General features: G+C 43.0%; 1 protein-coding gene across 2 annotated transcripts in view; it reads left to right on the plus strand.

Annotated features, from left to right (window-relative positions):
* Window positions 1-26,803, plus strand: part of LNX2 (ligand of numb-protein X 2) — an 81,004-nt gene extending 54,201 nt beyond the window's left edge. The window contains exons 3-10 of one of the 2 annotated variants that reach the window (XM_058689031.1): window positions 817-1,064; window positions 2,245-2,444; window positions 7,744-8,112; window positions 11,881-12,021; window positions 15,717-15,894; window positions 18,937-19,168; window positions 22,651-22,809; window positions 24,641-26,803. In XM_058689031.1, coding sequence (XP_058545014.1) covers window positions 817-1,064; window positions 2,245-2,444; window positions 7,744-8,112; window positions 11,881-12,021; window positions 15,717-15,894; window positions 18,937-19,168; window positions 22,651-22,809; window positions 24,641-24,776 — 1,663 coding nt within the window. In that variant the 3' untranslated portion in view covers window positions 24,777-26,803. The remainder of the gene's footprint in view (window positions 1-816; window positions 1,065-2,244; window positions 2,445-7,743; window positions 8,113-11,880; window positions 12,022-15,716; window positions 15,895-18,936; window positions 19,169-22,650; window positions 22,810-24,640) is intronic. The other variant, XM_058689040.1, reaches the window with a different exon arrangement.
* Window positions 26,804-27,487: the final 684 nt, after the last annotated feature.

The following is a 27,487-nucleotide window of genomic DNA, read 5'->3' on the forward strand; positions in this document are numbered from 1 at the left end:
CTCCTGCTCTTCCAGACTGGCCATGATTAGTCACTTTGTCCGGTCAGGATGTCAGATGCACAAGAGCTGGCGTTCTGATGTCCGTATCTAGAGACCATATTTCAGTGTTTAAACAAGCATCTGGCTGCCCTCTTTGTTTGCTTCCCTAAGCAAAAACAAGGAAGACAACTGTTCTCATTTCTTGGTGCCTGTGCAAGTTTCCCAAGCGCTTGGCGTCTCCTCTTCAGCCCACTTAAGATATCTGTGATGCCACTATCGTCGTTCTAGGTTTAAGAGCCACACGTGTTTTCCTCTCCTTCCGTGTCCGTCAAAAGTTGTCGGGCCTTTGCCAGTAAGTGAGGGTGTGACGTTGGCCGTGACGGTGGAGAGGCGGAGTGCCTCTCAGGGTCCCCGTCGGGGTGCCAGGGCACATTGCGGAAGAGGGTTGCTGTTTCTGCCCTGTGGTTAGGCCATTTAAGCTGCGGGAAAGGGTCCTGTGATCAGAGTTGCAGAATAATATTTGCAGCTTAGTGCCAACCATACTGGGGTACGTATTTCTGGTACCCGTGTATATCTGAATGCAGTCTCTTTACTGAAGTGTTCTTTTGAGATACACACGGGACCGGGCTTTCACCAGTGCCTTCTTTTAAATTTGCTGTGTGGAGCGGTAAGGACTTCGTTTGTGCAGAGATTAACACCAGAATCACATACCGCTTGCGGATGACGTCGAAGTAAGTTTCGCAAAGAAGCCATCGCTCTCCTGTTGCTGTGGCGCCAGCTGTGGATCACTTTTGTCCTTTCGAGTCGTCTGGAAACCGCCTGTTGCTCTCTTTCTAGATGTCCTGGAGCGGCTCATCGGAGACTTGCCCTAGAGAGGAGGAAAACTGGTAGAACTCAGACAGAGACTGAGAGTGAGAACGGACCCACTACAATAGGCCCTCCGGGTACTTTATCCCCCGAGGCGGACTGCTCAGGGTCGGGCACGGCGCCTACCGAGCGGAACTGTATGCCAGCGTGCCTTCTCTCGTGGACCGAGGAGCCTGGCCTGGACAACCCCGCCTTCGAGGAGAACGCGGCTGCTGACAGTATGTGCCGTTCAACTTCCTTCCGTTTTTCACGTCTTTTCAAATCAGACCTTTCCTTCCTTCCCACTCCTCGCTGTTTACGTTCCCGACATGTGTTGTTCTTCCTCTTCAAAAAGTAATTTTATTGAGACATGATTCACATACCACATATTCACGCTTTAAGTGTATAATTCCAACAGTTGGCAGGTGAGAAACGGAACATGAATCTCGCCCGGGGACGCTTGTCCTTCCCCGCGCCCCTTCTGTTGTAGCCCGTGGTCTCCCTCGTCGTTAACATGCTCCTTACTCTTTGTGTGTTTCAAAGGCTGTCGCTTCTTGACTAAGAAATCCACAGCATCAAGAACGACACAAATGACACCTCAAGTGCTTATTCTGTGCCAAGCACTTTACGTAGATTAACCGATTAACTATACCATTATTCCAAGATTTTTTTTTTCTTTTAATGGTGAGGAAGGAGCCTGAGTCTTGAAAGATTAATTGGTCAAAGTCGGACAGCCACAAAATGGCCAGGGACACATCTGCCTCCAAGGCCGTGCTTCTTACTATCGCTGTCCTCGGGTCGCAGCCCCTGATCTGTCTTGATAGCCCACCAGGAAATAGAAAGCCTGCAGTCCAAGATCTTGGGCGTATCTTGATGGTTGGCCCTATGCCTTTACGTCTAAATATGATTTTCTCTAAGGAAAATTCTAAATTTTGCTACTAATTCAAATTTTCCCTACCATGGTTATAACACATTTTTCATCTCCTAACGCTCAATTCAAGACCCTCCTGTTCTTAGAGGTTGATGTAATTGTTTGTTGTTTGTTTTTTTTTTTAATGTACTGCCTTGCATTGTTTATAGTTGTTTCATGGTTCAAACTTTCTCTGATCAATTAGGACAAGACGACATTGTCTGTATATTTCTTTATCAGATCACTGTGTCATCCCTAGTAATCTGATTCATAGCAGTTATTTATTATTTACTGATCACCTTTCCAAGAGAAAGTGTTTTGATCCTCTTAACGTGTAGACGTTTTCTGTCATTCTTTTTCTTATCCAGTAATACTGCCTCGCCATTAATCATCTATTAACATAAGGTGATCACTTATGATAGATGATAACTTACTTACCTGAAGATAATCAAAATATAAAATGTTTTTCTTTCCATCTATTTTTCTCTTTCTCGTTTTTAACCTGGCAGCTTTACAACAACCACTTAGTTTACCGGAAGGCGAAATTACCACGATTGAAATTCACCGATCTCATCCTTATATTCAGTTAGGAATGAGCATTGTGGGTGGCAATGAAACCCCACTGATTAACATTGTTATCCAGGAAGTCTACCGGGACGGGATAATCGCCAGAGACGGGAGACTCCTTGCTGGAGACCAGATTCTTCAGGTATCAATTTTAATTATTTTGTGAACTTGCATCGCTTCGCTCTTATTCATAAATTTCAAGCTTAGAAAACTGACACTGTGGAACCTGAAATCTACAAAGGTAAGCTTCACTGCTCTTATATGCACAACAGATCGGAATTTATCTGTAATTTTTCCTATTTCCCTGCACGCGTGGAACGTTTTTTTTTTTTTTCCTCCCTACCTTAAATTCGATCCCGCGGGTGACTCTGTGCCTGTCCTCTGTGGGCCAGCTGGGCTCTTCCTGGCTCGGACTCCATGCTTGGCTATCTCAGGGCCACCCTCACTGCTGAAATTCTCTTGTCCCATTGGCTTTATCCCTAGTCCATTATACCGTCCATCAGTTACCTTCCTTGTCTGATTTATCCTTCTCTACGCTGATTACTGTGATCTAGAAAAGACAGACTGTGCAGCACTAGCTGCTTAGAATTTATACCGTGGACTCAAGGTAGAATTCAGAGAGGGCAACAAGAGACTTCTTGTTGGCTCCCAAATGCGCTCTCCTCGGCAAACAGCCTGACTCCACACTAGGCCTCGATGCTCGCTTCTCCGCTCTTCTCTTTGAGGAGAAACAGCTACTCCCGCAGAAGATCTGGCTTGGGACGAGACGTTCTTGTAGTAGAGGGTTTGTTGACACTGAGGGTGTGGAGATGGTCAGAATCCTACTGCACAGGACTGGAGTTTCTGTGAACATTGGCCTGGATATATGACCCATACAAGTGTCCATGATACTTGAAGCTAAAAGAATGGATATATAGGAGAGAGAAGAAGTAGTCATGAATGAGAAAAGGTGCCTCTTGGGAACCCAAGCTCAAGGACTTTTGCCTCCTCAGTGTCACTGTTCAGTCCTTCACTGTGGTCTGTGGGTCTCCACCCCTCACTTCCATTTTCCCTGCCACCTCTCCGGTCTGTCCCCTCAGTGCTTCTCATCTACTCTAGTGGAATCAACACCCCGGCCTCCCCACTGCCTACTCTGAAATCTGGCACGACCCCAGACCTCTTTTTACTTTAAGCGCTGACATTTCCTTGCTTTTCTCTTCACCGCTTAACACATAATCAATCACAGAACACTATTTCAGTGTACTGTCTTTCTCTGGTGACTGCAGCCACCTTGATTGTACACATAGTACAGATCTGTGGATATGTACCCATAATGCTGTGCATGTAATAAGGGCCCACGAGGGGCGCCTGGGTGGCTCAGTCGGTTTTGCGTCCGGCTTCAGCTCGGGTCATGATCTCACAATTTGTGAGTTCGAGCCCCGCGTCGGGCTCTGTGCCGACAGCTCAGATCCTGGAGCCTGTTTCAGATTCTGTGTCTCCCTCTCTCTCTGCTCCTCCCCTGCTCGTGCTCTGTCTCTCTCTCTTTCTCAAAAATAAATAAGCATTAAAAAAAAAAATATATATATATATATATAAGAAATAAAATAAAAAATAAAAAAATAAGTGCCTAGGAAATGCTTGCTGAATCAATAAAAGTGTGGATTTAGATATAATATCCTAGCAGGAATAGCTGTCTGCTTTATTAAAGCAAAACTTAGAAAGGCTAGGATTTTTAGCTCTTGAAAAGAAACGTCCAGATGGGGAAAAAGACAAAATGGGCTCCCAGAGCAGCGAGGATTGACCTTTCCTGGGGGTTCCTGGCTTCGGTTTCCACTCCCGCCTGGATGCTGCGTCTTAACAATATATCATTGACACTTTACCAGTCGGGCCCCACACCCCTCCTTCTTTGCCATTCGCCTGGCTGACACAGACTGAACTTCTTGCGTTTTGTTTTTTACCAAATCCTAAGAGGGAATAGGAGAATACGGGAAGCATAACTAATCCAGCTTATGTAAAATCCATTTTCTGATCCTGCCATAGCCAGCTACTTACTGTCTTACTGTATTTGCTGTCATTTTATGATGTCAGTGCTCTGGTGGCATGAGGTTGGCACAGGTCTGTGGACACCTTACCTGCCTTCCTTCCTTCCCAGCTCCTGGTCTGCTGTTCCACGGAGGAAATCTTGTGGCCGGTTCCCCAGGTGCATCGCCCCTGGCATTCTGATACCTTGGCGGTCAAGACCAGGAGAGCCAGACTGCCCTTTCCTGCAGCTTACATAGTGTTCTTTCTTTTTCCCCTCTTCTGGCCTTTCTAGCTATAATTAAGTGTACATTTATTTTTGTATGTTGTTCTTTGCTGCCAGCAATGTGCCGGTATTAACCTTTTTATACATTTCTCATTCTTTCTCTATATCTTAAAGGTAAAGACAAATGCTTTGTTCGTATTTGCATTTCTTGGAATGTAATTGAGGTTAAATAGCTTTCAGGTTTTGCTCGCTAATATATTTCATCTGTAGGCTTTTTACCGTTCTGCTCTGGAGATTCGTTTAATAACACAACTGAGTCTGTATACCTCAAATAACAATCTAATTCTCTGAAATTATTGGCTATAATTTGGGGAATTAACTCAAGGCTGTAAATCTGCATTGTAGAAATTCCAGTGCGTTGTTGTTTATGGAGGCATACGTACTAACAACTCTAATAATGGCAATCTTAAATCCAGTTTAGTGATTTCAAGTTTAGTTTAGTTTCAAGTTTAGTTAAATCCAGTTTAGTGATTTCAAACGTAGTGATACACGCATGTAAGCGATGAAGCACGGGAATCTTCCCCTAAAACCAAGAGCACACTGTATGTGCTGTATGTTAGCCAATTTGACAATAAATTATATTTGAAAGAAAGAAAGAAAAGAAAAGAAAAGAAACGAAACGAAAAGAAAAGAAAAGAAAAGAAAAGAAAAGAAAGGAAAGAAGAGAAATGAAAAGTTGAGCAAATAACCTGATTAGTGAATTCACAAAGAGTCTCTTCTGTTGTGGGCCCTGACTTCTCATTGGCCTTTAACTGGCTTGTCAGACTCACTGAGTAAAACCACACCACCTGCCCAAATATGGAGAAGTATTTATGATCGTTCAAAAGTGAACACTTGGAAAGAAGGCTACTTGGTATTTTTTTTACTACCTGGTCGTCTTACACTTTGTACAAGCTGCATAAATAGTAGAGTATGAGCTGATTTGAAAATACCTTAGAATCGATACAATGGTCTGTTTCCAGACCAAAGAGCTAGCTGGCCTACGCTTTTAGTTCCGCAAACCATATGCAGTGACAGTGTGTGGCTTTGGTTTTCCAGCACACGCGTGCACACACGCACACACATTATTCTCTTAAATAGCTTCTTTGAAAAGGAGAACCATATACCCTTAGGGCCATTTGCTGTACAGAATTTTGAGCAGTTTGGAGAAAAAATACTGTTATAAATGATCTCAATATCACTATTAAAAATAATATATATTTTAGAACGTTATTAAGAGTAGGTGTTTTCAGTATGATCTGAATTGTCAGCAATTTATTCACTTCTGGTTTTGAAGAAAAATGATTATAGTCATGTGTTGACCACATTGTTACAAACTACATTTGACTAGCAAATCCACTTCAGGCTGGGTTTTTAGAAGCTGCCTTGAAGTTCTGTTCTTGACCCTCTATTATTCAACCTTTTAATCAAGGCTTTGCATGGCTACCAAATGCACAAGTGTTGCAAACTTGGGAGAATAGCAAGTCTGTGTGACATGTATGATCTTTAATGCCTGCATTTTAAAAGGTATCAGTAGGCCCAAATCAACAAAATTCAAATTACTAGTGCTCAAAACTAGTAACCCTAGGTGGATAGGAGCGGGGAGGGCCTTTTGTGACATAGATTCACGTGGAAAAGATTGAAGGGTTTGGGTGATCACAAACACCTAACCCGGAGCCTGCCACATGACCGAGGCTCATAGGTGTTGATTTCCCCCTCGTGGTTGTTTCAGACAGATGAAGAGAGGAATTCTGATTGTGATAAGTGTCAAGAATGGTGCCAACCCCTTCTTCTGACAATATTCTGGCGAATAATTGAAGCTGAGTATATTTTCTCTGTAAGGCTACATGTCCAATGATTCACTATCCTCATTTCAAGATTAAAGTTTAATAAATGTTCTGTGAGTACTGAGTTATGCTTGTTGTATTAGGTGTTAAGCTAAGCTTAACTTGCGGGCTAAGCTAAAGACTTAGAGTGAAACTATAATTGACCTGCTCTTCCTTAAAATAGAGATCACTGGGGCCCCTGGGTGGTTCAGTCAGTTGAGCGTCCAACTCCAGCTCAGGTCATGATCTCACAGCTCGTGAGTTCGAGCCCTGCATCGGGCTCTGTGCTGACAGCTCGGAACCTGGAGCCTGCTTCGGATTCTGTGTCTCCCTCTCTCTCTGCCCCTCCCCTGCTCATGCTCTGTCTCTCTCTGTCTCTAAATAAACATTAGGAAAAAAAATTTTTTAAAAAGAGGGGGCAGGGGGCACCTGGGTGGTTCAGTCAGTTGAGCTTCCGACTTTGGCTCAGGTCATGGTCTCGCGATCCGTGAGTTCAAGCCCCGCGTCGGGCTCTGTGCTGACAGCTCAGAGCCTGGAGCCTGCTTCCAGTTCTGTGTCTCCCTCTCTCTCTGCCCTCCCACACTAATGCTTTGTCTCTCTCAAAAATAAATAAAAAGCTTTTAAAAAAATAAAACAAGATAGAAATCACTGATCTGGAATAGGATTGTGACCCTGGAATGTGTCACTTTCCTTAAAATAACGCTTGGTTTCGTTTTTGTAGCTTACGTGTGTTTCATTTGGAAAAGCAAATTCAATCCAGTAAAACTTCAATTTCTGTCCCATTAGAGCTAGTATTATTTCATTAGCACTTGCCTTATGCTGCTGCTGTCCGCACATTGCCCTTGAACACATCTCACGGGAGAGGAAACACACTCACAGAAGTTCTGTAATTTCCCTGGTGACATTCGGCTTGTACATGACAGGACCAAGGACTCTAATTCAAGACTGTCATTGAAGCCCGTGTTCCCAACTACTCTTCTCTACTTGGTGCTAGTCATTGTAAGTTAAGTTTAGGAACCGTGTATATTTTTTTAATGTTTATGTATTTTTGAGAGAGGGGGAGACAGAGAATCCCAAGCAGGCTCCAGGCTGTCAGCACAGAGCCCGACGAGGGGCTGGAACTCACACACCGTGAGATGGTGACCTGAGCCAATCAAGAGTCGGACGCTTACCTGACTGAGCCACCCACACGCCCCAGGAACTGTATTTTAAAACATCTTGGGGGTGCCTTTCTTTGTGAACAGTGACTGTATATCATTTTCGCAATGTTAGTTTCTTTGGGAAGCAGTATGTGAACATTCCTACAAGTTGAGAAAAGATCGTCACGCTTTGGTCCCAATTCTTTCTTCCAGGTCAACAACTGTAACATCAGCAATGTATCCCACAACTATGCCAGAGCCGTCCTCTCCCAGCCCTGCAGCACCCTGCAACTCACCGTGCTGCGGGAGAGGCGCTTCGGGAACCGAACACACAGCCACTCTGACGGTAGCTCTCCGCGGGAAGAGGTCTTCCCCGTGGTCCTTCACAAACGGGACTCTGGTGAGCAGCTCGGCATTAAACTCGTACGAAGGACGGATGAGCCAGGCGTGTTTATTCTCGACCTGTTGGAGGGGGGGCTGGCCGCGCAGGACGGAAGGCTGAGCAGCAGCGACCGAGTGCTTGCCATCAACGGACATGACCTGAAGCACGGGACCCCCGAGCTTGCCGCCCAGATCATTCAGGTACACGCCGGACGGTCATCCCAGTTGTTGGGCCCTGATTACCTTATGTCAGTGTTTGTTTTCATAGCATGAGAATCCAGGGGATATTTGATGCTTCATGGGGAAATCAAGCACGGCTCCCTAAATCCTTCAAAATGCAAAACGCACACTAGTTGAACTTCCTTACCGATAGAGTCCTTTCTAGAAAACTATATCCCTGCGAACATGTAGCCTGGCTCTTTATAGAGTGAAGGCTCTACAGCTTCACATGGGTTTCTCATTTGCTCCCTGGGCTCCCCCCAGTCCCAGACACAACAGATGAAGCTGTCCACATTTAACAGGTGAGAAAAGTAAAGCTGGAAGGAGCTGTGATTCCAAGTGTGACTTACACACTCTCCGCACTCCCCCTCTGTGCTTCAGGCTCCATACAAATGGGGGGAAAATACTTTTTTTATTAAGAGTAACTCTAATCCAGGGGCGTCGGGGTGGCTCAGTCAGTTAAGCATCCGATTTTGGCGCAGGTCGTAATCTCAGGGTTCGTGGGTTTGAGCCCCACGTCGGGCTCTGTGCTGACAGCTCGGAGCCTGGAGCCTGCTTCAGATCCTGTGTCCCCCTCTCTCCTCGCCTCCCTCCCCCCCGCCTCAAAAATAAATAAACATTAAAAAACAAAAAGAATAACTCATCTCTATAGTGCCCTTTTTTTAAAGGAATTCAAAGCATTTCAAACACATCATCACTTGTGTTCTCACAGTATCTCTGTGAAGTAAGTAAAGATAGTTATTATTAGAGAAAAAACACATTTTCAATAAGAGCATTAAGACCTATAAAGTAGAAAGTCATCCAGAGCAGATCTTCCGGTTCTACAAGCTGCCATAGCATCTGACGATGTGGGTCTCCCCTGCAGTGATAAGGGTGACACAAAAATGTGTTGTTGTTGTTGTTGATTTTTTTTAAGTGAGCACCAGAAAACCCTCTTACATACAGGAAGCCAAGCATTAATATGATCGGGCATCAGGAATTAAAGCGGGTTGATAGTCACTGAGAAATGCGTACAGTACACAGAAGCAAGTGACAATGACAATTTAAGCTCCTGTGTAAGAACACCCAAGTTTCAATCCCATGTAATTTACTCCTTTTCACAAATGTTTGGTTCAGTGTCACGTCAAGAACACACACGCACAGGAACCAAAATACTGCAGTAGGAGGGAGATTTGGGAATGGGTCTTCCGTCACAGACTTGAAGTTTAAAAAAAATTGGATCCCTTAAAATGTCATCCAATCAGAGGCAGCAGTGGTACCTTCCCCTGTGGGTGCCGTCCAGCTGGTGCACCGGTGAGCACGAGTTGTCCGGGGGGGCAGGGGAGGGACTGCTGGCAGGGAGAGGGGAGAAGAAGAAGGTGGTTCACACACTCATGGGGCTTGTTAAAGGAAACAGGAGAATCGCGTGGGCTTTTATGAAGTGAGAAGTCAGGTCCACAAGATGGAAGGAGCTGGGACGACTGTATATTTCCGGCAAATGTCCTAATGCCTAAGTAGGTGGGCCTCACGAAATTTCTAACCAAAACGTGAGAAAAATAGGTGCACGGGTAGAAAAGACATTTGAAATTTTTCCTGGTAACATATGATATCTGGAGTTTTATAATCCACATAGATAGTTGTGTCGTATTTTGCACCATAATTCTCCTCAAACCGTAGAAAACTGAAGTTACTCAAGTTGTTTCTTTATGAAAAAACTGATAAATCTTACTGTTTTCGATTATGAAACTAGCATGTGCTCCATGTCTAAGAAGGAGACTAATGAAGACAAAATACGGAAAATAAAGAAGGAAGTTAAAATCACATTCAATCTGAAGACCCCTAGATAGCAACATTAATATTTTAGAGAAGATCATTCCAAACATTTTTATGTATGCGTCCACGGATCAATAGGGACATTTTACGTAGATACGTAACCTATGTGCTCATCTTGCAAATTCTGAGTTTGCCACCCTTGATGTCCACAGTAGGTTGTAGACTTCTTACCCTGAAAGTAGACTCATCATCACATAACTGGGTAGTAGGCATGTCCTACTAAAACGTATTTAATCATTCCCATTGAAAGACTTTGACTTTTCTTGTTTTCAAGTTTAAGAGATTTTGCTAAACTTCCCCAATACATACTCCTAGCCACAAGGCATGCCACTTAGTTGTGAGTGAATTATAGGTATTGTCGTTTTGAGATCCTGCATTTTTAAAAATCTTGACTTTAACAGAATTCTTTTGCTGTGTTTGAAACCCTGAGGTATTAGGTGTGCAGTCTATTTAAAAGTAGCCTAAACCTAAATGTTGGTCCATCGTTTAAAGCCTGTATGTCCACTTCCATCACACGCCCAGAGTTGTCTTTCAAGCAATCAAGAAAGATCAAGGATTTGTTTCTGTTAGTGGGTTTGCATTTTCCAGTAAAGGTGAAATACCGATTGTGTTCGGTGGTAGCAAGTGTTACACAGTAAAGAAAACAATTCTGTACGTTGAAATGAAATCACAAAGGGGCTTTTCACTCGTCACACCTGAAGTGTCAGAATCTTAAATATCAGGATTCTAAACATTCTACTTTGGCATTTATCCTGTAGATCCAGCCCCCAGACTCTGGCCCCCTGTGAAGTGTTGTTCTTTCGGTTCTTTTGAAGAACTCCTCTGAAACTATTTAGTTTACTGAGATGCTTGAATAAGCAAATGATTTGTAGTAGGGCCTTAAAATTGGTTATCACTCATTTTCCCAATTTAATAACTGAAAATGGAGTGACTTGTTAACATTGCTGACTATAATGATGGGGGAGGGCCCTGCTTTCCACCGCAGCCCCTTGAAAGCAGGCTGTCAGATTTCCCCATGGGAATAATAGTGAACTTGGGAACTTGTGGTCATGACCAAGAATCAGCATCACATAGCTCAGGCCTGTACATTTAAAAGCAAAGATAAAAATAGCTTTAACAAATACAATAGATGTGAATCTGTGTTTGAAATACGCATATATAAATATAAATAATGGACCTCTAAATTCAAGGTGATAGTCATGAACCTCTAAAGTAATTGAGTGTGACATTTAAATGTATGTGTGTGTGTATGTGTGTGACATATATATCTGTGTGACCTATATGTGTGACACAGTATACGATGTATATAAATACTATAAATACTATGAATAATACAGTATCCAGTGTATGTAAATACTAATCTTGTTTTACGGGACCTTTGTTACTCTTTTCAGAACTGTTGGAGCTGATGTCCTATTTTTGACTCAAAAATGTAGCAAGCAGAGACAAAGCTGTGCATAGTTCCATTGGTTATTACTCTCAAAGTAGCCACCCTGGAATTTATTTCAAAAGTCACCTGCCTTCTGATTCAGTTTTGAATCAGCTCTTCCTTTTCTTTTCTTTTCTCTTCTTTTGTTTCCTTTGCGCTCTCCCTCTCAGTGCCAAGGCCAATCTTGAAGGGGTTACCCTTCAAGAAATCATGGGGAGATCAGAACATGGGCAGCTTGCCTGCTTTGCCTTGCTTATTTCCTTGGTATTTCCAGGGTCGGGGAGGGCCTGCCCAAGAGGTCTGCATGTGGGTGTTTTAACTGCAGAAGGCTTAAAATACTGGTTCCTGAGACGAATTCCCTTCCTCCCCACCAGCAGGTGCCTGCAGTCACCACTCAGGCGAGGCTCCGGCACAGTGATGATGAGTGTATTGAAAATTACACTGCCTTCAATTTTTTAAATGAGAAGCATCATTAATGACTGGTGGTTGTGTATGTGTGTTTTCTCCAGGCTAGTGGAGACAGGGTGGATTTAACAATTGCTAGACCAGGGAAATCCCAGCCTGGTAATCCTGTCCGAGACGCAGGAGCTCAGAGTAGCAGCCAGCATCACGCACAGCCGCTGTACCACAACAGACCCAGCTCACATAAGGTGAGGCGTTGTGTTTGTGTGTTTTCATTCACCTCCCCTCAGAGGATCATGGTTGCCATCTGGTAAGCTCTAAATGAGGGCTGTTATTCTGTTGGGAATGGCGAATACAGATGTTTGGGATGTGAAGTGTGTGTTTGGCTACCTTGAGAGTCACTCTGTAGTCTCAGTTCCTCAGCCAGTAGGGATGGTTTCTTAGTAAGAAGGTCCTTCTGCCAGGTGACTGATGAGAAGTGTTTGATCTTCTAGAAAAACCTGTATTTGTTTGCTCCTGCTTGAAAGTGGGATCCGTCTTGGTTTGTTCATTTAAATGTAACAGTCGGTTATGTGATTGAAAAAGCATAATGAAGACAATGATTGACAAGTCTATACTTAGCCATTGGGCAGGTTATCTACAACAGAATTGGGTATGTGAATATTAAACGTAAATCGTACATTCTGATAGCCACGTGCATAGTGCATTTCTTTTTATGTTATAGCTTACAGGAATACTTCCCTAAATCATTTTAATTTCCCATATGTTGAGCTTTTTGCTTCTTCTTTAATATTTCACTGGATTTTTAATACTCCTAGGTCATTTATCTGTGCTGAAGAATTTGGAGACTGTCCCACCTTAGTTGTAGGCATAAAACAGTGGTACTTTACCGCATTCTCAGTTTTATTTACCTCGTTTGATCTTTCATTTGAACCCAACTTCCAGTAGGCCAGGATTTTTAAAACAATGATGTTTTGCAACTGTGCGAAATAGCATATAGGAAACTTCCTATAGTTTTTAAGCAGACCAATAAATAAGTTTTTATTGAGTGAAGCAGTTTAATTTTACTTAAGGCGAGTGACCTTGGAAGCTCAGAGTTAGCTTAAAGTGGCTTCTTAATGTAAGTACAACTTGAGAGAGTACCTCTGGAATGTCACAGGTGCCCCAAGAAAGCATCGCTTAAAGGCACGAGTATTTTTGGCCCATCAGGTTTATCTGGTTCTCTGAGCTGAAGTACAGACTTGTCCCTGGTCTTTGGTTCAGTTAATACCTATAAGAAATTATAACCACAGACTTGTTCTCATTTCTGAACAGAAAATGAAATGTGTGCAGGAAACCTATAGTTTTGCTCTCACAATGATGGCTATGAAAAGGAGTTACTGTTTCAAATAGGAATTTGAAAAGGAAGTGTTCATATAGCCGATCCTTGCTTTACAAATTATATATATATATAATATTTTTTTATCTGTGCTGAAGAATTTGGAGACTGTCCCACCTTAGTTGTAGGCATAAAAAAAATACATATATATATATATATATATATATATATATATGTATTTTTTTTTCCTCTTAACTCTACTAATTCTTATTCTTTAATTTTATGTGGCTGTGTTTTTCAACGTTTTTTTTTTTTTTTATTTTTTTATTTTTGGGACAGAGAGAGACAGAGCATGAACAGGGGAGGGGCAGAGAGAGAGAGGGAGACACAGAATCGGAAACAGGCTCCAGGCTCCGAGCCATCAGCCCAGAGCCTGACGCGGGGCTCGAACTCACGGACCGCGAGATCGTGACCTGGCTGAAGTCGGACGCTTAACCGACTGCGCCACCCAGGCGCCCCAAGTGGCTGTGTTTTTCATAGTAATGCTGAATTAATTCTTATTCTAGGTCCTCTACAAACCTGATTGGTGGGAACAACCACATGAAATATCTCTTAAGCATTAATTTAACAATTTACTACTAATGCACAGCATTTGTGATGTCAAATCCTGATTTAGAAAAATAAAGGTGTCCTAGGGACACAGACGGAAATTCACCAGAACAACCTGTTCAGAGAATAATTGTTGTGAAAAATTAAAGTGCACACGAGTCTACGTAGCTGCTTGAATAAACATTCATGTGGTGCCAAGCCCTTCGCAGTTTCATGAAGCATACCAATATAATCTGGGAAGTTTGCCTAAAATGCATGCATCTCAGCCACAAAGAGGAATAAAACAACCACCTTTAATTGATTAAATATCTGACGGCCGGAACTTCTCACATAAATATACTCAAGGCTGACTTTATCTGGGTTGTCTTCCTAATAAACTGGCTCTTGCCCAGGTTTGAAGATGCTGACATAGATTTCATATGGTAGGATACCGCCATGAGGCATTTACAGGTTTCCCACAAGGTCAAAATTTTCTAGGAACGCTCGGCTGTTACTTCAAGTAGTTCCCTTAATAAAATTTCAAGGGGCGCCTGGGTGGCTCAGTTGGTTGAGCATCCAACTTCGGCTCAGGTCATGATCTCGCGGCTCGTGGGTTCGAGCCCTGCATTGGGCTCTGTGCCGACAGCTCGGAACCTGGAGCCTGCTTCGGATTCTGTGCCTCCCTCTCTGCCCCTCCCCTGCTCATGCTGTCTCTCTCTCAACAGTGAATAAAGATTTAAAAAAAAAAAAATTTGAAATTTCAAGAGTGGATTCCAGGACCAGAGAAGAACAGATGGACCCGGAACCCAGGGCTTGATTAACAAATACGCACCTGTCAGCTCTACAGAAACGTTACAGTTCTATAAATATAATTCATACCGTTCTGTCATTGATATTGTTAGTCATGTTAACACTTATCTTATTATTACAATTTCTCCTATAGTTGATAAGTGTTAGGAATCTTTTGAAACATTAGTTTCCATTATTACACTTGATAGTATAGTACCCTTGTAGCATGGGTGCATATAATCAATATACATGTGCTTGCATCAGTTCAAATCCCGGTGCAGCCACTTACAGCTGTATAATTTGGGGCAAGTTACCTGACCTCTCTAAGGTTGTTCCCTCATCTGTAAAATGGGGCCAACAATAGTATTCATGTTCAAGATCATTGTGAAGATTAAAATAAAATAATGCATGTAACGCCATTAGCTTTACCCACAGTAAATCTTCAATAGGTGTTGGTTACTTTTGCTATTTTAATATTAATGTTGCATACGTACACCTTGTTTTTGATTGAGTTCTAATTCAAAAGAAAAGTCATGTTTTAAATTCTCCCTTTCTTCTAGGAGTGACTCAATCATAAGTAGCAGTAATAAATGTCAGTAAAAATTGCTTTTTCCTGAGAACACAGTTTGCTGGGAATTTATTTCTCTTTATTAACTTTTTCCAAAAATTCAGTTATTTCATATCCTTTTAGCTTTTCATGAAGGTTTTGAACATCAATTTGCACCTGCTTCCTGATTGAGCATTTTCATAATCCTATGAGTAAGAATCAGAAGATAGGTCTGTGGCTTATTTCTGGCAATTAATGAAGCCCACACTTTACTTTTGTACTACTCTACTTTTCCTTCAAAGAATACAGGAGAGAGATGGAAATAAAATTCATTGGCTTGTCTTGAGAATCTTAAAACTCCAACGCATTATTTACTTTTATGGGATTGATCATATCTTAGAGGCCAAGATAATTATACAAATGATGTGTTTATTTTACTTTGACTTCCGTATGTCACAGTCCTGAGTGTTTTCTGTCCCATAAATAGTCGGATGGAAATACAGCAGTCCAAAGTTTGACCTTGTGATCCCCAGTGTTCACTGTAGTGTTTGTACCATGAAGAACTGTGTGTTACTTCTATAGCAGGTGATTTTAAAAAAAGACTTTATAATTGCCACAGTATTTTTTCCTTTAGTTTACGCTGTCTTTTCTTCAACTATATATTATTTTATTATCCAGTAAATTTTTCTCTCGTGTTTTAGGATCTTGCCCAGTGTGTTACATGCCAAGAAAAACACATCACTGTAAAGAAGGAACCCCACGAGTCCCTTGGGATGACAGTAGCTGGAGGCAGAGGAAGTAAGAGTGGCGAACTGCCCATCTTTGTGACCAGTGTGCCACCTCATGGCTGCCTTGCACGTGATGGCCGAATCAAGAGAGGTGAGAGAGGGTCTTGAACAGTTACACTACATCTTCTCCCTGAATTCAACGCATGTTTTAAAAAATAACACATATCTACGATGTTTTCCATTAAACATGACTTCTTTGAATCCTTTAAAATGTCCCTTCCATATAAAGCCTCTCTTATTATAAGGTTAGAAAATGCCTAATGTGAAGGAAATTTGCTGAAGTTTGATGATGTTCCCATTATTTTCCAACAGTTACTCAGTTGGATTATTTTATGTTGGAAAAGACCCTCTGAAAGATTGAACACTTCTCACATGATGGCAGATTGGATCCTCTGAAGGACCGTCTCACTAAAATAACAAATATTGCTTACGTAGTAAAGTACCCATGTGGGAGGGGTCTCACAGAAGAGGTGAAGTGGGAGACAGTCTTAATAAAAAGACATAGTTTTAGGGATTAATTCATTTATAATTTCCCACTCCATACCCCACCTTCCATCAGTACCATATAATTTATAGAGGTAGGGATGGTGGTGGTAAAAATAGCATTCTTCATACACTTGGTTTGTTCATTTGGGAAAGTGAGTCTTAATAGCTATTTTTCCAAGAATGAGGTTGGATCCCTACCTCACACCATACATGAAAATTCACTTATAGTGGATCTAAAACCTAAAAGTAAGAACTAAGACTTTTTAGAAGAAGACACAAGCATGAATCTTCTTGACCTTGGATTAAGTAATGGATTAGTCAGTGGTTTTCTCAGACAGGACACCAAAACACAAGCAACATAATAAAAATAGATAAACTGGGGGGGGGGGGGGGGCGCCCGGTGGCTCAATCGGTTAAACATCCAACTTCGGCTCAGGTCATGACCTCGTGGTTCGTGAATTCAAGCCCCGTTTCAGGCTCTGTGCTGACAGTTCAGAGCCTGGAGCCTGCTTCGGATTCTGTGTCTCCCTCTCTCTCTGGCCCTCCCCCACTCACAGTCTATCTCTCTGTCTCTCAAAAATAAATAAACATAAAAAAAATTTTTGTAAATCGCCCCCCAAAAATAGATAACTGGATTTCATCAAAATTACAAATTTTTATGCCGCCAAGAAAGCAAAAAGATAGTGAAGGTGAAATGCACAGGATGGAAGAATACATTTGCAAATCATGTATGTGACCACAGACTCCTATCTGGAGGACATAAAGAACTTTTACAATTCAATAATAAAAAAGACACATAACCCCGTTTTTAAATGAGCAAAGGATCTGAATAGACATTTCTCCAAAGAAGATACACAAACAGCCATAAATCCAATGAAAGGATACTCCATGTCAGTTGACGTTAGGAAAATGCACATCAAAACCACTCCCTACCCAGTAGGATGAATAGAATAAAAAAGACAGTAACAAATATTGGCAAAGATGTGGAGAAATTGAAACTCTCAGACGTTGCCAGTGGGAATGTTTTGGAGAACAGTTTAGCAGCTCCTCAAAGTTAAAAACAGGGGTACCTCCTGACCCAGCAGTTCCATTCCTGGAGAGATGAAAACATACGTTCCCCCACAGAAATTTGTACATAAAGGTTCATAGCAGGATTTTTCATAATGGTCAAAAAGTAGAAACACCCAAGTGAACACCAGCTGATGGATGGATCAACAGAATGTGGTACATCCATGCAATGGATGTTATTTGACCATAAAAAGGAATGTAGTATTGACACAAGCTCCTATATGGATGAACCTTGAAAACGTTATGCTAAGTGAAAGAAGCCAGTCACAAAAGACCACGTGTGGTTGCATTTATAGGAAATTTCCAGAACAGGCAAATCTATAGGGACACAAAATAGATTAGTGGTTGCTCAGAACTGGAGAGGGAAATGATTGCTCATGAATACAGGGTTCTCAGGGGAGGGGTCCAAAAATAATGTGTGCTGGTTACACAACAATGTGATTATGCTAAGAACCATAAAATTGCATACTTGAAAATGAGTGAAATGAGTGGTATGTGAATTACACGTTAATAAGGCTGCTCTTGTTTTTTAAAAAATGTTATTTGCCCAATTGTGGAATTTGAGGTAATTTTATTTCCTTCTGTTTATTTCATGTTTTCTAAGTTTTCTACAGTAAGAATGTTTGCTTTAATAATCTGAAAAATAAATGATGAATTGGGAGAGGAGGATTTTCCATAGGCTTTCTTGGTATCTACAAAACTAATCTTTTCCTTCCTAACCTTTTTATGTAATCCTCATTACCCTTTTTTTATTATATTATGGCAAGGCAACAGACACTTTTTTTTTTTTATTCCTCAAGCAAGAGATGTTCAAATCACAAGTTTCGTTTCTTTGTGTAGGCCCAAGGATATCTTCTCTTTACGTACTCTGATATGAGCACACTAAACAAACGTTGTAGGGCTATCTTTATGTATAAAACAGTGTAACTGTAAAATAGAATATATTAAAAATTCATTTCTTTTAAAAAAAAATTTTTTTTTAACATTTATTTTTGAGATAGAGACAGAGCATGAACCGGGGAGGGTCAGAGAGAGAGGGAGACACAGAATCTAAAACAGGCTGCAGGCTCTGAGCTGTCAGCACAGAGCCCGACGCGGGGCTCGAACTCACGGACCACAAGATCATGACCTGAGCCGAAGTCAGCCGCTCAACCGACCGAGCCACCCAGGCGCCCCTAAAAATTCATTTCTAAGAGCAAAGGATCAAATAATTTTCTAATAGAAAAGAACTATAGAAGTCACTAAAGCTCAAAGAAGAGAAATAAATGTGCCCAGGGCCTGTACCTGGCAAAACTAAGTCTAATGATTTGGACTTCCAGTTGAATCACAGTGCCTCGAGCCACACCTTTTCCTACGTATTATGACACTATCTTAAAGTTTTGCGTTGTTCTGGAATGTTCTCCATGAATTGGATTTTTCTTCAGGATCATAAAAATTACAGAGAAGTAAGAAAATGGTCTTTTACCTCATGGGAGTTATTGGAACCACCCTTTGTTGATTAATTTACAAATAGCAGGATGTACAGGAAGATACTCACTCACTGGCTTGTCTCATTTTTCTTGTTTCTTCATTTGAACAGGCGATATATTGCTGAATATCAACGGCATTGATCTGACCAATCTAAGTCACAGTGAGGCTGTGGCCATGCTGAAAGCCAGTGCTGCGTCCTCTGCTGTTGTCCTGAAAGCGCTTGAGGTCCAGGTTGTTGAGGAGGCAACCCAGACCACGGAAGAGCAGCTGAGCACCTTCAGCGAGAATGAGTATGATGCCAATTGGTCCCCGTCATGGGTCATGTGGCTTGGGCTTCCAAGGTACTGACCGCTTTTGACCCTTACGGAGTAATCATACTTACGGCCACTGTCAGTGTGTAACACCATAAATTCACTCATCCAGGGAACGAAAAGCTTTTAGTCCGATTTGCAATAGGAAATCAAGTTACAACAGAAAATGGTAATTTTTCTCAGGTTATTATATTCTAAAAGGTAAATTTAATAATAAGAACCAGGCTAAAAAGGCTTAATGTATCTATTTATAAAAATAATAGGGGCATCTGGGAGGCTCAGTTGGTTATGGGTCTGACTCTTGGTTTTGGCTCAGGTCATGATCTCACGGTTCGTGAGTTTGAGCCGTGCCTTGGGCTCTGTGCTGACAACTCAGAGCCTGGAGCCTGCTTGGGATTCTGTGTATTCCCTCTCTCTCTGCCCCTCCCCCTTGTCCTCTGTCTCTTTCTTTCTCAAAAATAAATAAACATAAATACATACATACATACATACATACATACATACATACATACATACAAATAAAAATGAGTAGGGGCACCTGGGTGGCTCCGTTGGCTGAGTGTCTGACTCTTGATGTCAGCCCAGGTCATGATCTCGTGCTTCATGGGATCAAGCCCCATGCCAGGCTGTGCACGGACAGCATGGAGCCTGCTTGGGATTCTCTCTCTCCCTCTCTCTGCCCCTCCTCTGCTTATGCACACGCTCTCCCTCTTTCTCTTTCTTCCTCTCAAAGTAAATAAAAATTTTTTTAAAAAATGAATAAAGCCATCTGTCCATTCCTACTAAGGTTCGTAAGTGGACCAGCCATGAGATTTGGATGTTCAGCCTCTTGCTTTAGAAAAGCGGTCATTTCCCACCATGCATTCTGATACATGCTTAGACTTTGTGTGCATTTTTCACCAGAAAAACCAGGTCAAAGTGTGGGGCCTTTCCCTATTCCAGAAGCTTTTCTGAAATCCCTTTCTTAATCCTTTTAACTCCCTAAAAAGGCCAGGTGTAAAACTCCGTTTTTGCTGGACGTGAGAGTCTTTAAGCCACACTGTTGGGGTTCAAGAGTAGGCGTGCCTCGCCACCTCAGTGAAGAGTTCGCTGCTTCCTGATTGTCGCCATCAGGGCATGCTGCAGGGGGTCCGTGTCTGGCCACGAAAGCATTTGCAGCCCCCTGATGATGCTCGTTTAATTGGGTACTGAGATAGGGAGAATGCGTATTACTGTCTTTGTTTCCAGATCACTTTAGATTCCTAATGTATAGAAGAATCCTAAAACTGAACTGTGATGAAATATTTGGACTCTGAGCCAAGTATGAAAATGACTGCTTTTTTACAATAAAAATAAACAATAAGAACGCCAGTTTCTGAGCCGTCTAGCACCATGTGGATTTAATTTTTAATAACTAGCATTTGTATAGTGCTGTATGATTTATTTAAAAAAAAGTACTTTCACGTAACACCAGAAAGCACAAGGATGGTTGAAATTCCTCGGTAATCTAACTTCCCGACTTGTCCTCTTGGTTGAAAAAGACTAAAAAGGCCTACAACCAATAGAATTCACGTCTCAGGGGCCTGTAGGGGTCAGTTGGAATGGTTGCCGAAGACACGCTGTCTAAATTGTGAGGTTTCAGTTCGTTTATCTTGCTAAATACTCAGCCCTGTCACTTTGGACCTAGCAAGTCAGGAAGGCCCCTTCACGCACCAGTGGGTGAGCCGGTGTCTTCTCCTGCTGTGCGGTGGCCGAGCTGGTCCACACCACTGCGGATGGACAGGCGGAGACCCGCACGGCGCCGGAGAGCCGCGAGCACTGCCCTGGTGCTCCTCTCCGTTTTCCTTACCTGCTTCCCCGGCCTAGTTCTGGGCTCCGCACTTCCCCCGTTGTGTTCCGAGCGTCTTCCGGGATACCACGAAGAGTAGTGAAAATTTCAGGTGAAAAACACGCAGCACGGTAAAGTCTGTTTTGGGGTCCACCTGTATCAAAAGAGTTACCTGTCAGGAGGAGGTCACTATTCTGCAGAGTCTTGGGGGGTCTCTGTCGTGCGCAAACCTGTACTCCCAAGCACGTGGCAGAAGGGCCACTACTCTGGGCGCGGGCGGCCCCTTTAAGCGCTCTGCTTCTGACAAGGGAGGCTCCCCCACTGCAACGTGCTAGGAGTGCCCCGGACATCTGCACACCAGACAGAACGATTTGTTTTGTGTTGTTGTCATCAATTTTTTTGCAGGAGATTCGGAATAATGAACGTGACCTACGTTCCCCTTAGGCTACCAGGCCAATGCGTGGGGACCCTGCTGTATCTTAGAAGCCTTTTTAAAAGCCCTTTCTTATTGGTGAGCTAAGAAACTAGACCAGATTAAAAGTTCTGGCATTTCATAGATCACATGCAGAATCGGCTTTATTAAGAACTGTTTTTAATGGATTAAAACCAGGAAGCCTTGCCTTAGAGGACTTTATATTCAACTTTATCTAAAAAGGAAAGATACTTTTTGTTTGTTTGTTTAATTTTTTTTGAATGTTCATTTATTTCTGAGAGGGAGCGAGAGACAGAGTGTGAGCGGGGGAGGGACAGAGAGAGAGGGGGAGACACAGAATCTGAAGCCGGCTCCTGGTTCTGAGCCCAATGCGGGACTCAAACTCAAACCGGGAGATCGTGACCTGAGCTGAAGTCAGACGCTTTACTGACTGAGCTGCCCAGGTGCCCCAAGATATTTGTTTCTTAAAGAGAGATTTTTTTTCTGTGTCGTTTAGGTGGAGTTTTTTTCTACTTTTATGTTTTTATTCACTGCTTCTTGCCAGATCCATAGAACTCTGAAGTGCCCTATCCTCCAGACAGACAGTCTGGAGCATCTCAGGGTCCCTGGTTTAAAAAAAAAAAAAAAAAAAAAAAAGGTGGGGGGTGGCGGGAGATGTTTTTTGTTGTTTTTTTTCCCTATTTTGAGTTCCCTATTTTTTCAGAGCCTCCCTTAAAATGCATTTTAAGTGAAGGAGGAAAGAACAACAAATACCTCTTCACATAGATTAAAAAGAACGTTTTCTGTCTTTTTGGGGCGCTCACACAATGCTCACTTCTTTCACTTGAGTGCCGAGATCAGGGGTACCAGACCACTTCTGTACCACTTTTTTGTAGACACAGATTGTGTGGGTACAAATGGATGTCAGCACCGAGGACATTGTTGACAGTGCAGTGAGCAAATACAGGCACAGAACCATTTTACACAAATGTCTACGGTGCCGCTTGTAACCAGGTGTGTTTGTGCGTGCATGCCTGCGTGCTTGTGTGTGTGGGCAGGTCTGGTATCTTCACCTGGGAAAAGAAGACCGAGAAAAGTGGGAGAAACTCCAGTCCACCTAGGACTCACTAGAAAACGGGTTGTCGGCATAACGTATCTGGAAGGAAATAAAGCAGCCCGTCTTACTTCCCAGGCAGTGACAGCATAACATGCTGTGGAGTTAGTTACAACAGAGGTGAGCAGGGTATAAAAGCCTCCACGTTAATTTTTTCCTGATCTTTCTGTTTATTACAGCGCCCTTCACAGCTGCCATGACATAGTTTTACGAAGAAGCTACTTGGGAAGCTGGGGCTTTAGTATCGTTGGTGGCTATGAAGAGAACCACACCAACCAGCCTTTCTTCATTAAAACCATTGTCTTGGGAACCCCTGCTTATTATGATGGAAGATTAAAGTGAGTCTTCATTATGTCTGATCATGTGATTCAGCTTTACTGTGATGGGCGCCATCGTGACCAGGGGTCAACTCCCAACCCAGCCCGTGGGCTGTTGTCGTAAATAAAGTTTTAGCGGGACGTGGCTGCGTTCGCGGGTTGGCGCGTCCTCCGTGGTTGCCCCTGAGCCACAGCGGCGGCGATGAGTCACTGGGACAGAGACCGTGTGGTTCGCAAAGACTAAGATATTTGTTTACTAACTGGCCCTTTACGGCAACCGTTGGCCAGACCAGATCTAGACTGAAGCATCGCTTTACCGTCTTGCCTCCGATAGCTCTGTGATGCGAATCTAATGACAGGAGCCAAACCTGAGTCATCTGATGAGACACACTGTGGTAGGACAGCTAGCAATGAACAGTCATTCCACACATTCCCCCTTAGGTCCAGTCCTGTCATTAGATGACTCTGTTTTTCTCCACAGCACTTATGTCCACCTAACATTATATTTATGCAAGCTCCATGAGGGGGGGTGGGAGGGACTCGGTTGCCTCTATCGTTATATTCCTGGCCGCGACAACAGTGCCTCGTGTATACAGTAGGGTCTCGATAAATATTTGACGAATGAATGTATGATAGCTTACCGTGTGCCAGGCACAGTGCTGAGTGCTTGCGATGGTATTATGGAACCTTCTAAACAGCCCCGGGAGGTCAGTGTTGTTGTTGCTATTTCCGTTTGATACACGAGATAACTTAAGCGCTGGAAGGAGAAAGAAACTTGCCCACAGTCAAGCAGCTGGAAGCGGTTGACTGCGGTTCGCGCCCAGGACCGTGTCTCCAGGGCCTTGGCTGGGAACCCTCTGGAAGTCCTCAGCCGACCTCGCGCAGCCTCTTTCCTTTTTCAAAGCTCAGGTGCTGGGAGAAGAAGGAGGGGTTACGTCAAGAGATCCTACGGACTGAGAGGAGACGGGTAACGGAGCTCGTCGTGCTTAGTTTTTGAGGGGAGGGCCGGCTCTTAAAAAGTAAGTGGTGACATACTAGACAGGGTGCCGCACACATGGAGAGCGTCTACCGCTCACAGAGAGAAAGTGCCATTCCCGTGATCTGGCGAAAAGTTGTCCGGATCAGGATGCTCTTGATCAGGCTTGTGTTGACACAGATGGGGGGAACATCCGTATTTTAGGCGGAAGGAGGAGGGGCAACGTGAATTGACCATCCTCTTCGCTAGGTGACTCCACCAGTCTGGGTCTCAGAAGTTTACTTTCCACCTGATACTGAGGTAGCTAACAATAAGCTGGCCTGTTGGTGCTACAGACTAAAGAGGGAAAGTCATAAAGGATACAGAGGCCTTCGGATTTGTCGTCCATTTGTGATGACCCTGTCGGAGGACAGTAAGCATCGGCAGCTGACGGCAGCTGAAAGAAAAGGAGGTGTCCGTCTTACTCTCGACGCGATTGAACCCTGGGACGTATGCACTCTAAGAATGAGGAAAGAGGACAGTTAAAATAATAAGCCATCCCCTCGGGCGCATTAGTTAGTATTTCTTAACGGGGCAGCACGTTTCTTCTCCGAATTACATTTTGCTTAAGCTTAGGCGAAAATTACTCTGCTCGTCCTCAAAGCCACCCAGCGGCTACGGGAGCGGTGGGCGTACAAGTGTCCTTGATTGGCAGGGGCAGGCCAATCTAGGCTGAAAAACGGCCCCCGGGTGTTTTGCAAGGTAGATCACATGCGCTCACCGTTGACAGCGAATGGTTACGCGAAGCTGTGACTTTCACGCTTAAGAAATCTCAGGCTAACGTTTTCTGATCCCATGAAAATAGTTAACGGTCCGCTTCTGTTTCTCTTTGCCCAGATGTGGAGATATGATCGTGGCGGTCAACGGCCTGTCGACTGTGGGCATGAGCCATTCTGCGCTAGTTCCCATGTTGAAGGAGCAGAGGAACAAAGTCACTCTGACAGTTATCTGCTGGCCTGGCAGCCTGGTGTAGGTTCCGAAATCGGTTTCGAGTCAGGCCCCTTCCTTGTTTGGGCTTTGCTCACTAGCCCTTGTAACAAGTTCCTGTGCTTAGAATTCAGACCCTCCGTCGTCAGAATGTGACCTAACATGACCGATGAAGTCTTCCCAAACTGTGACCCGGCCAGCTGCATCGGAGGACTGGTGGTAGTTCCTTGGGTCCACACGCCCCAAGACTGGGATCAGGGAAGCCAGTGGCAGTAGCATTTGCTGCGCTGTCGCCACGGTGCCACGAACGGATCCCTGGGGATGGTACCCCTCCCCCATTTTTTTCCCTTCGGTGCCAACATTTCAAAACTTCCTCCCGTTTATAAAGTGATTTTCCTGACGTATGTTACTTCTACTTTAATCTCCTAGTACTCATAGATGATGAAGACAGAAGTCTGACGCTACTAAAGAGCTTTCTCCAAAATAATGTACCAATACTTAGAATGCTAGATAATAAAAGATCACGTTTTCCAGGGACACAGGAGGTTGGGAGGTTAATTACAGTTCCGTGCTGGAGACAGTAAAAGCAGCACTTACTTAAAGAAGTGCAAAGGCATTCGAGATTCATCTCCAAAGGAACGGTTTGTTACGCAGGAAAATTTTGGAGCGTGTTTTGCTGAAATTCATTTTCTAGCGTTTGTATTGTACTTGTCAGCAGTCTTGACTGGACATGCTTTCTGTGATTGATGCAGTTAAAGTAGATAAAGATGAAACCGTATTGCTATTCAATACGCATTCACATATATCACAACTCAGTGTAGAAGGTACCCTAGCTTTATTTCATTCTGAGACGAGCCTTGAGTGTTTTAGAAACCCTTATTTTTTCCCCCCCGTTATTTCTCGTGAACTTAACCATTTCAAGAAAAAGCCTGAAAAGTCCTGGATTTTTATCGAAAATAGTAGGTTTTAGATGCTTATTATCTTTCAGTCCGTCCTTGATCACTAGGCTGTCTCTTGTTTTTCCTAAATGTTTCTGAAAACTACGACCAGCCCGTTTTGTTCGTCCTTCACTCCACGTGGTTGTCCTTTGGAAGAACCCATAAAGAAGCGAGTGAGATAAGAAATATCTTTATCTTGCTAATGTTATGCATACTTGAAAAAAGTTTCACTTAGGAACCTAGTTCAGAATCTGAGCTCATTTACAAGTGACCTCCGTAATAAATGGTATTGTTTATCAGAGAATGTATTTCGAAAATACTGCAGTATATTATGAGCATGACCACTTGATCTTCAAGCTAGCAGTTGCATTGCTAGGGCTTTATTGTGGCTGTAGCATGTCCCTGGTTATTCCTGGTAGCTTTTTAGTGATTTTTTTAAACCGATCTCTTTTGGATAAATAAGAAAAGGCAACAGTAATTGCTACCGATTTGTTCAACCCCTTAGCTACACTGTGTATGGTCAACATATAACCAAGATACAGTGGAATGCTCCATACAGTATATTACTGTTATGTGATGATTGGCTTTTGAAGCAATTTGGTATTGACGTGCTTTGATATTCTAATCGACATGGAACAGGTCTGTTTGTTGGGTTTGTTTTTCCTGCTCCCCAGATAGAATTTTATATCCTACTTGGCTATTTTTTTAAACATTTTGTAAGAATGCATCATTTCTTGGGGAGCGACCATCCATCAACAAATATCCTAATGGCTACTTTGTTATACATAAAATACTTTCCTTGAACCTGGGGGTATGATGAGTATTTTGGAAGAAGGCACTTTTTTTCAACGTTATTTTTATCACGGAAATCTCGGCCTTGGCTGAAGCCAGTTTGGTTTGATTACAAAACACGATGGCTTTTGGTCAGAATGACATTTGGTGATGGAAACTGCTTGTTCATAATTTATTGTTACTGTTGAGATATTTGAATTTTCTCATTTTAAGCGTAAATAGTTCAAATATTTTGATTTGTTCTGTGCCTTCGGTTTAAATTATTTCAGGATTTCTCAAACGTGTTTAAATAATGGTGTGATAATCATCCAGGATGGAAATAAAAGTCATCCTTTCCATGACAGTGACATCGTCTCTTTTCTGGAGCAGCAGATAGTGACTCCGTATGCCATCCTTGTATGTGTTCACGGCACCCCTGTTGCCGTCACCGCGCCCCGAGCTCCGAACCTCAGAGTTACGAGTCCACCTTCTGATTCTTACTCCTGTAGGCACAACACGTTGATTGATCCCTGCTGATCGTTGGACATTTTGCCCACACGGTATCTCCAGATCTGTGTTGCCCAATACGTGCGGCTACTGAATCCCTGAACAGCGACTGGGCCACGTATCAAAATAATAATACCTTGGATACACAGGCTGATAGAAAATACAGTATTTTTTTTTAACTTTTATTGTTGGTGGGTTGCCTGCCCATCTTTTTCTATGCATTTTTTCCGGTCTTATCGAGAAAGAACATACATCTCTGTGTACGTTGAAGGCATACGGCATGATGGTTTGGGTTTACATACGCTGTGAGGGGGTCACCGCAAGAGGTTCAGCCAACCTCCGTCTTCTCTCACCGACACCGTAAAAAGAAAAGACAGAAATTTCCCCTCGGGATGAGAACTCTCAGGATCTACTTTCTTGACCGTTTTCTTGTATATCACACAGCAGCGTTAGCTGTAGTTGTCGTGGTGCACATAACATCCCTGGGACTTTTTTTAAATGTTTGTTTATTTTTGAGAGAGACAGAGAGAGGGAGACACGG

Source organism: Neofelis nebulosa, chromosome 1 (assembly GCF_028018385.1).
Source record: "Neofelis nebulosa isolate mNeoNeb1 chromosome 1, mNeoNeb1.pri, whole genome shotgun sequence".
In the NCBI taxonomy this organism is placed as follows: Eukaryota; Metazoa; Chordata; class Mammalia; order Carnivora; family Felidae; genus Neofelis; species Neofelis nebulosa.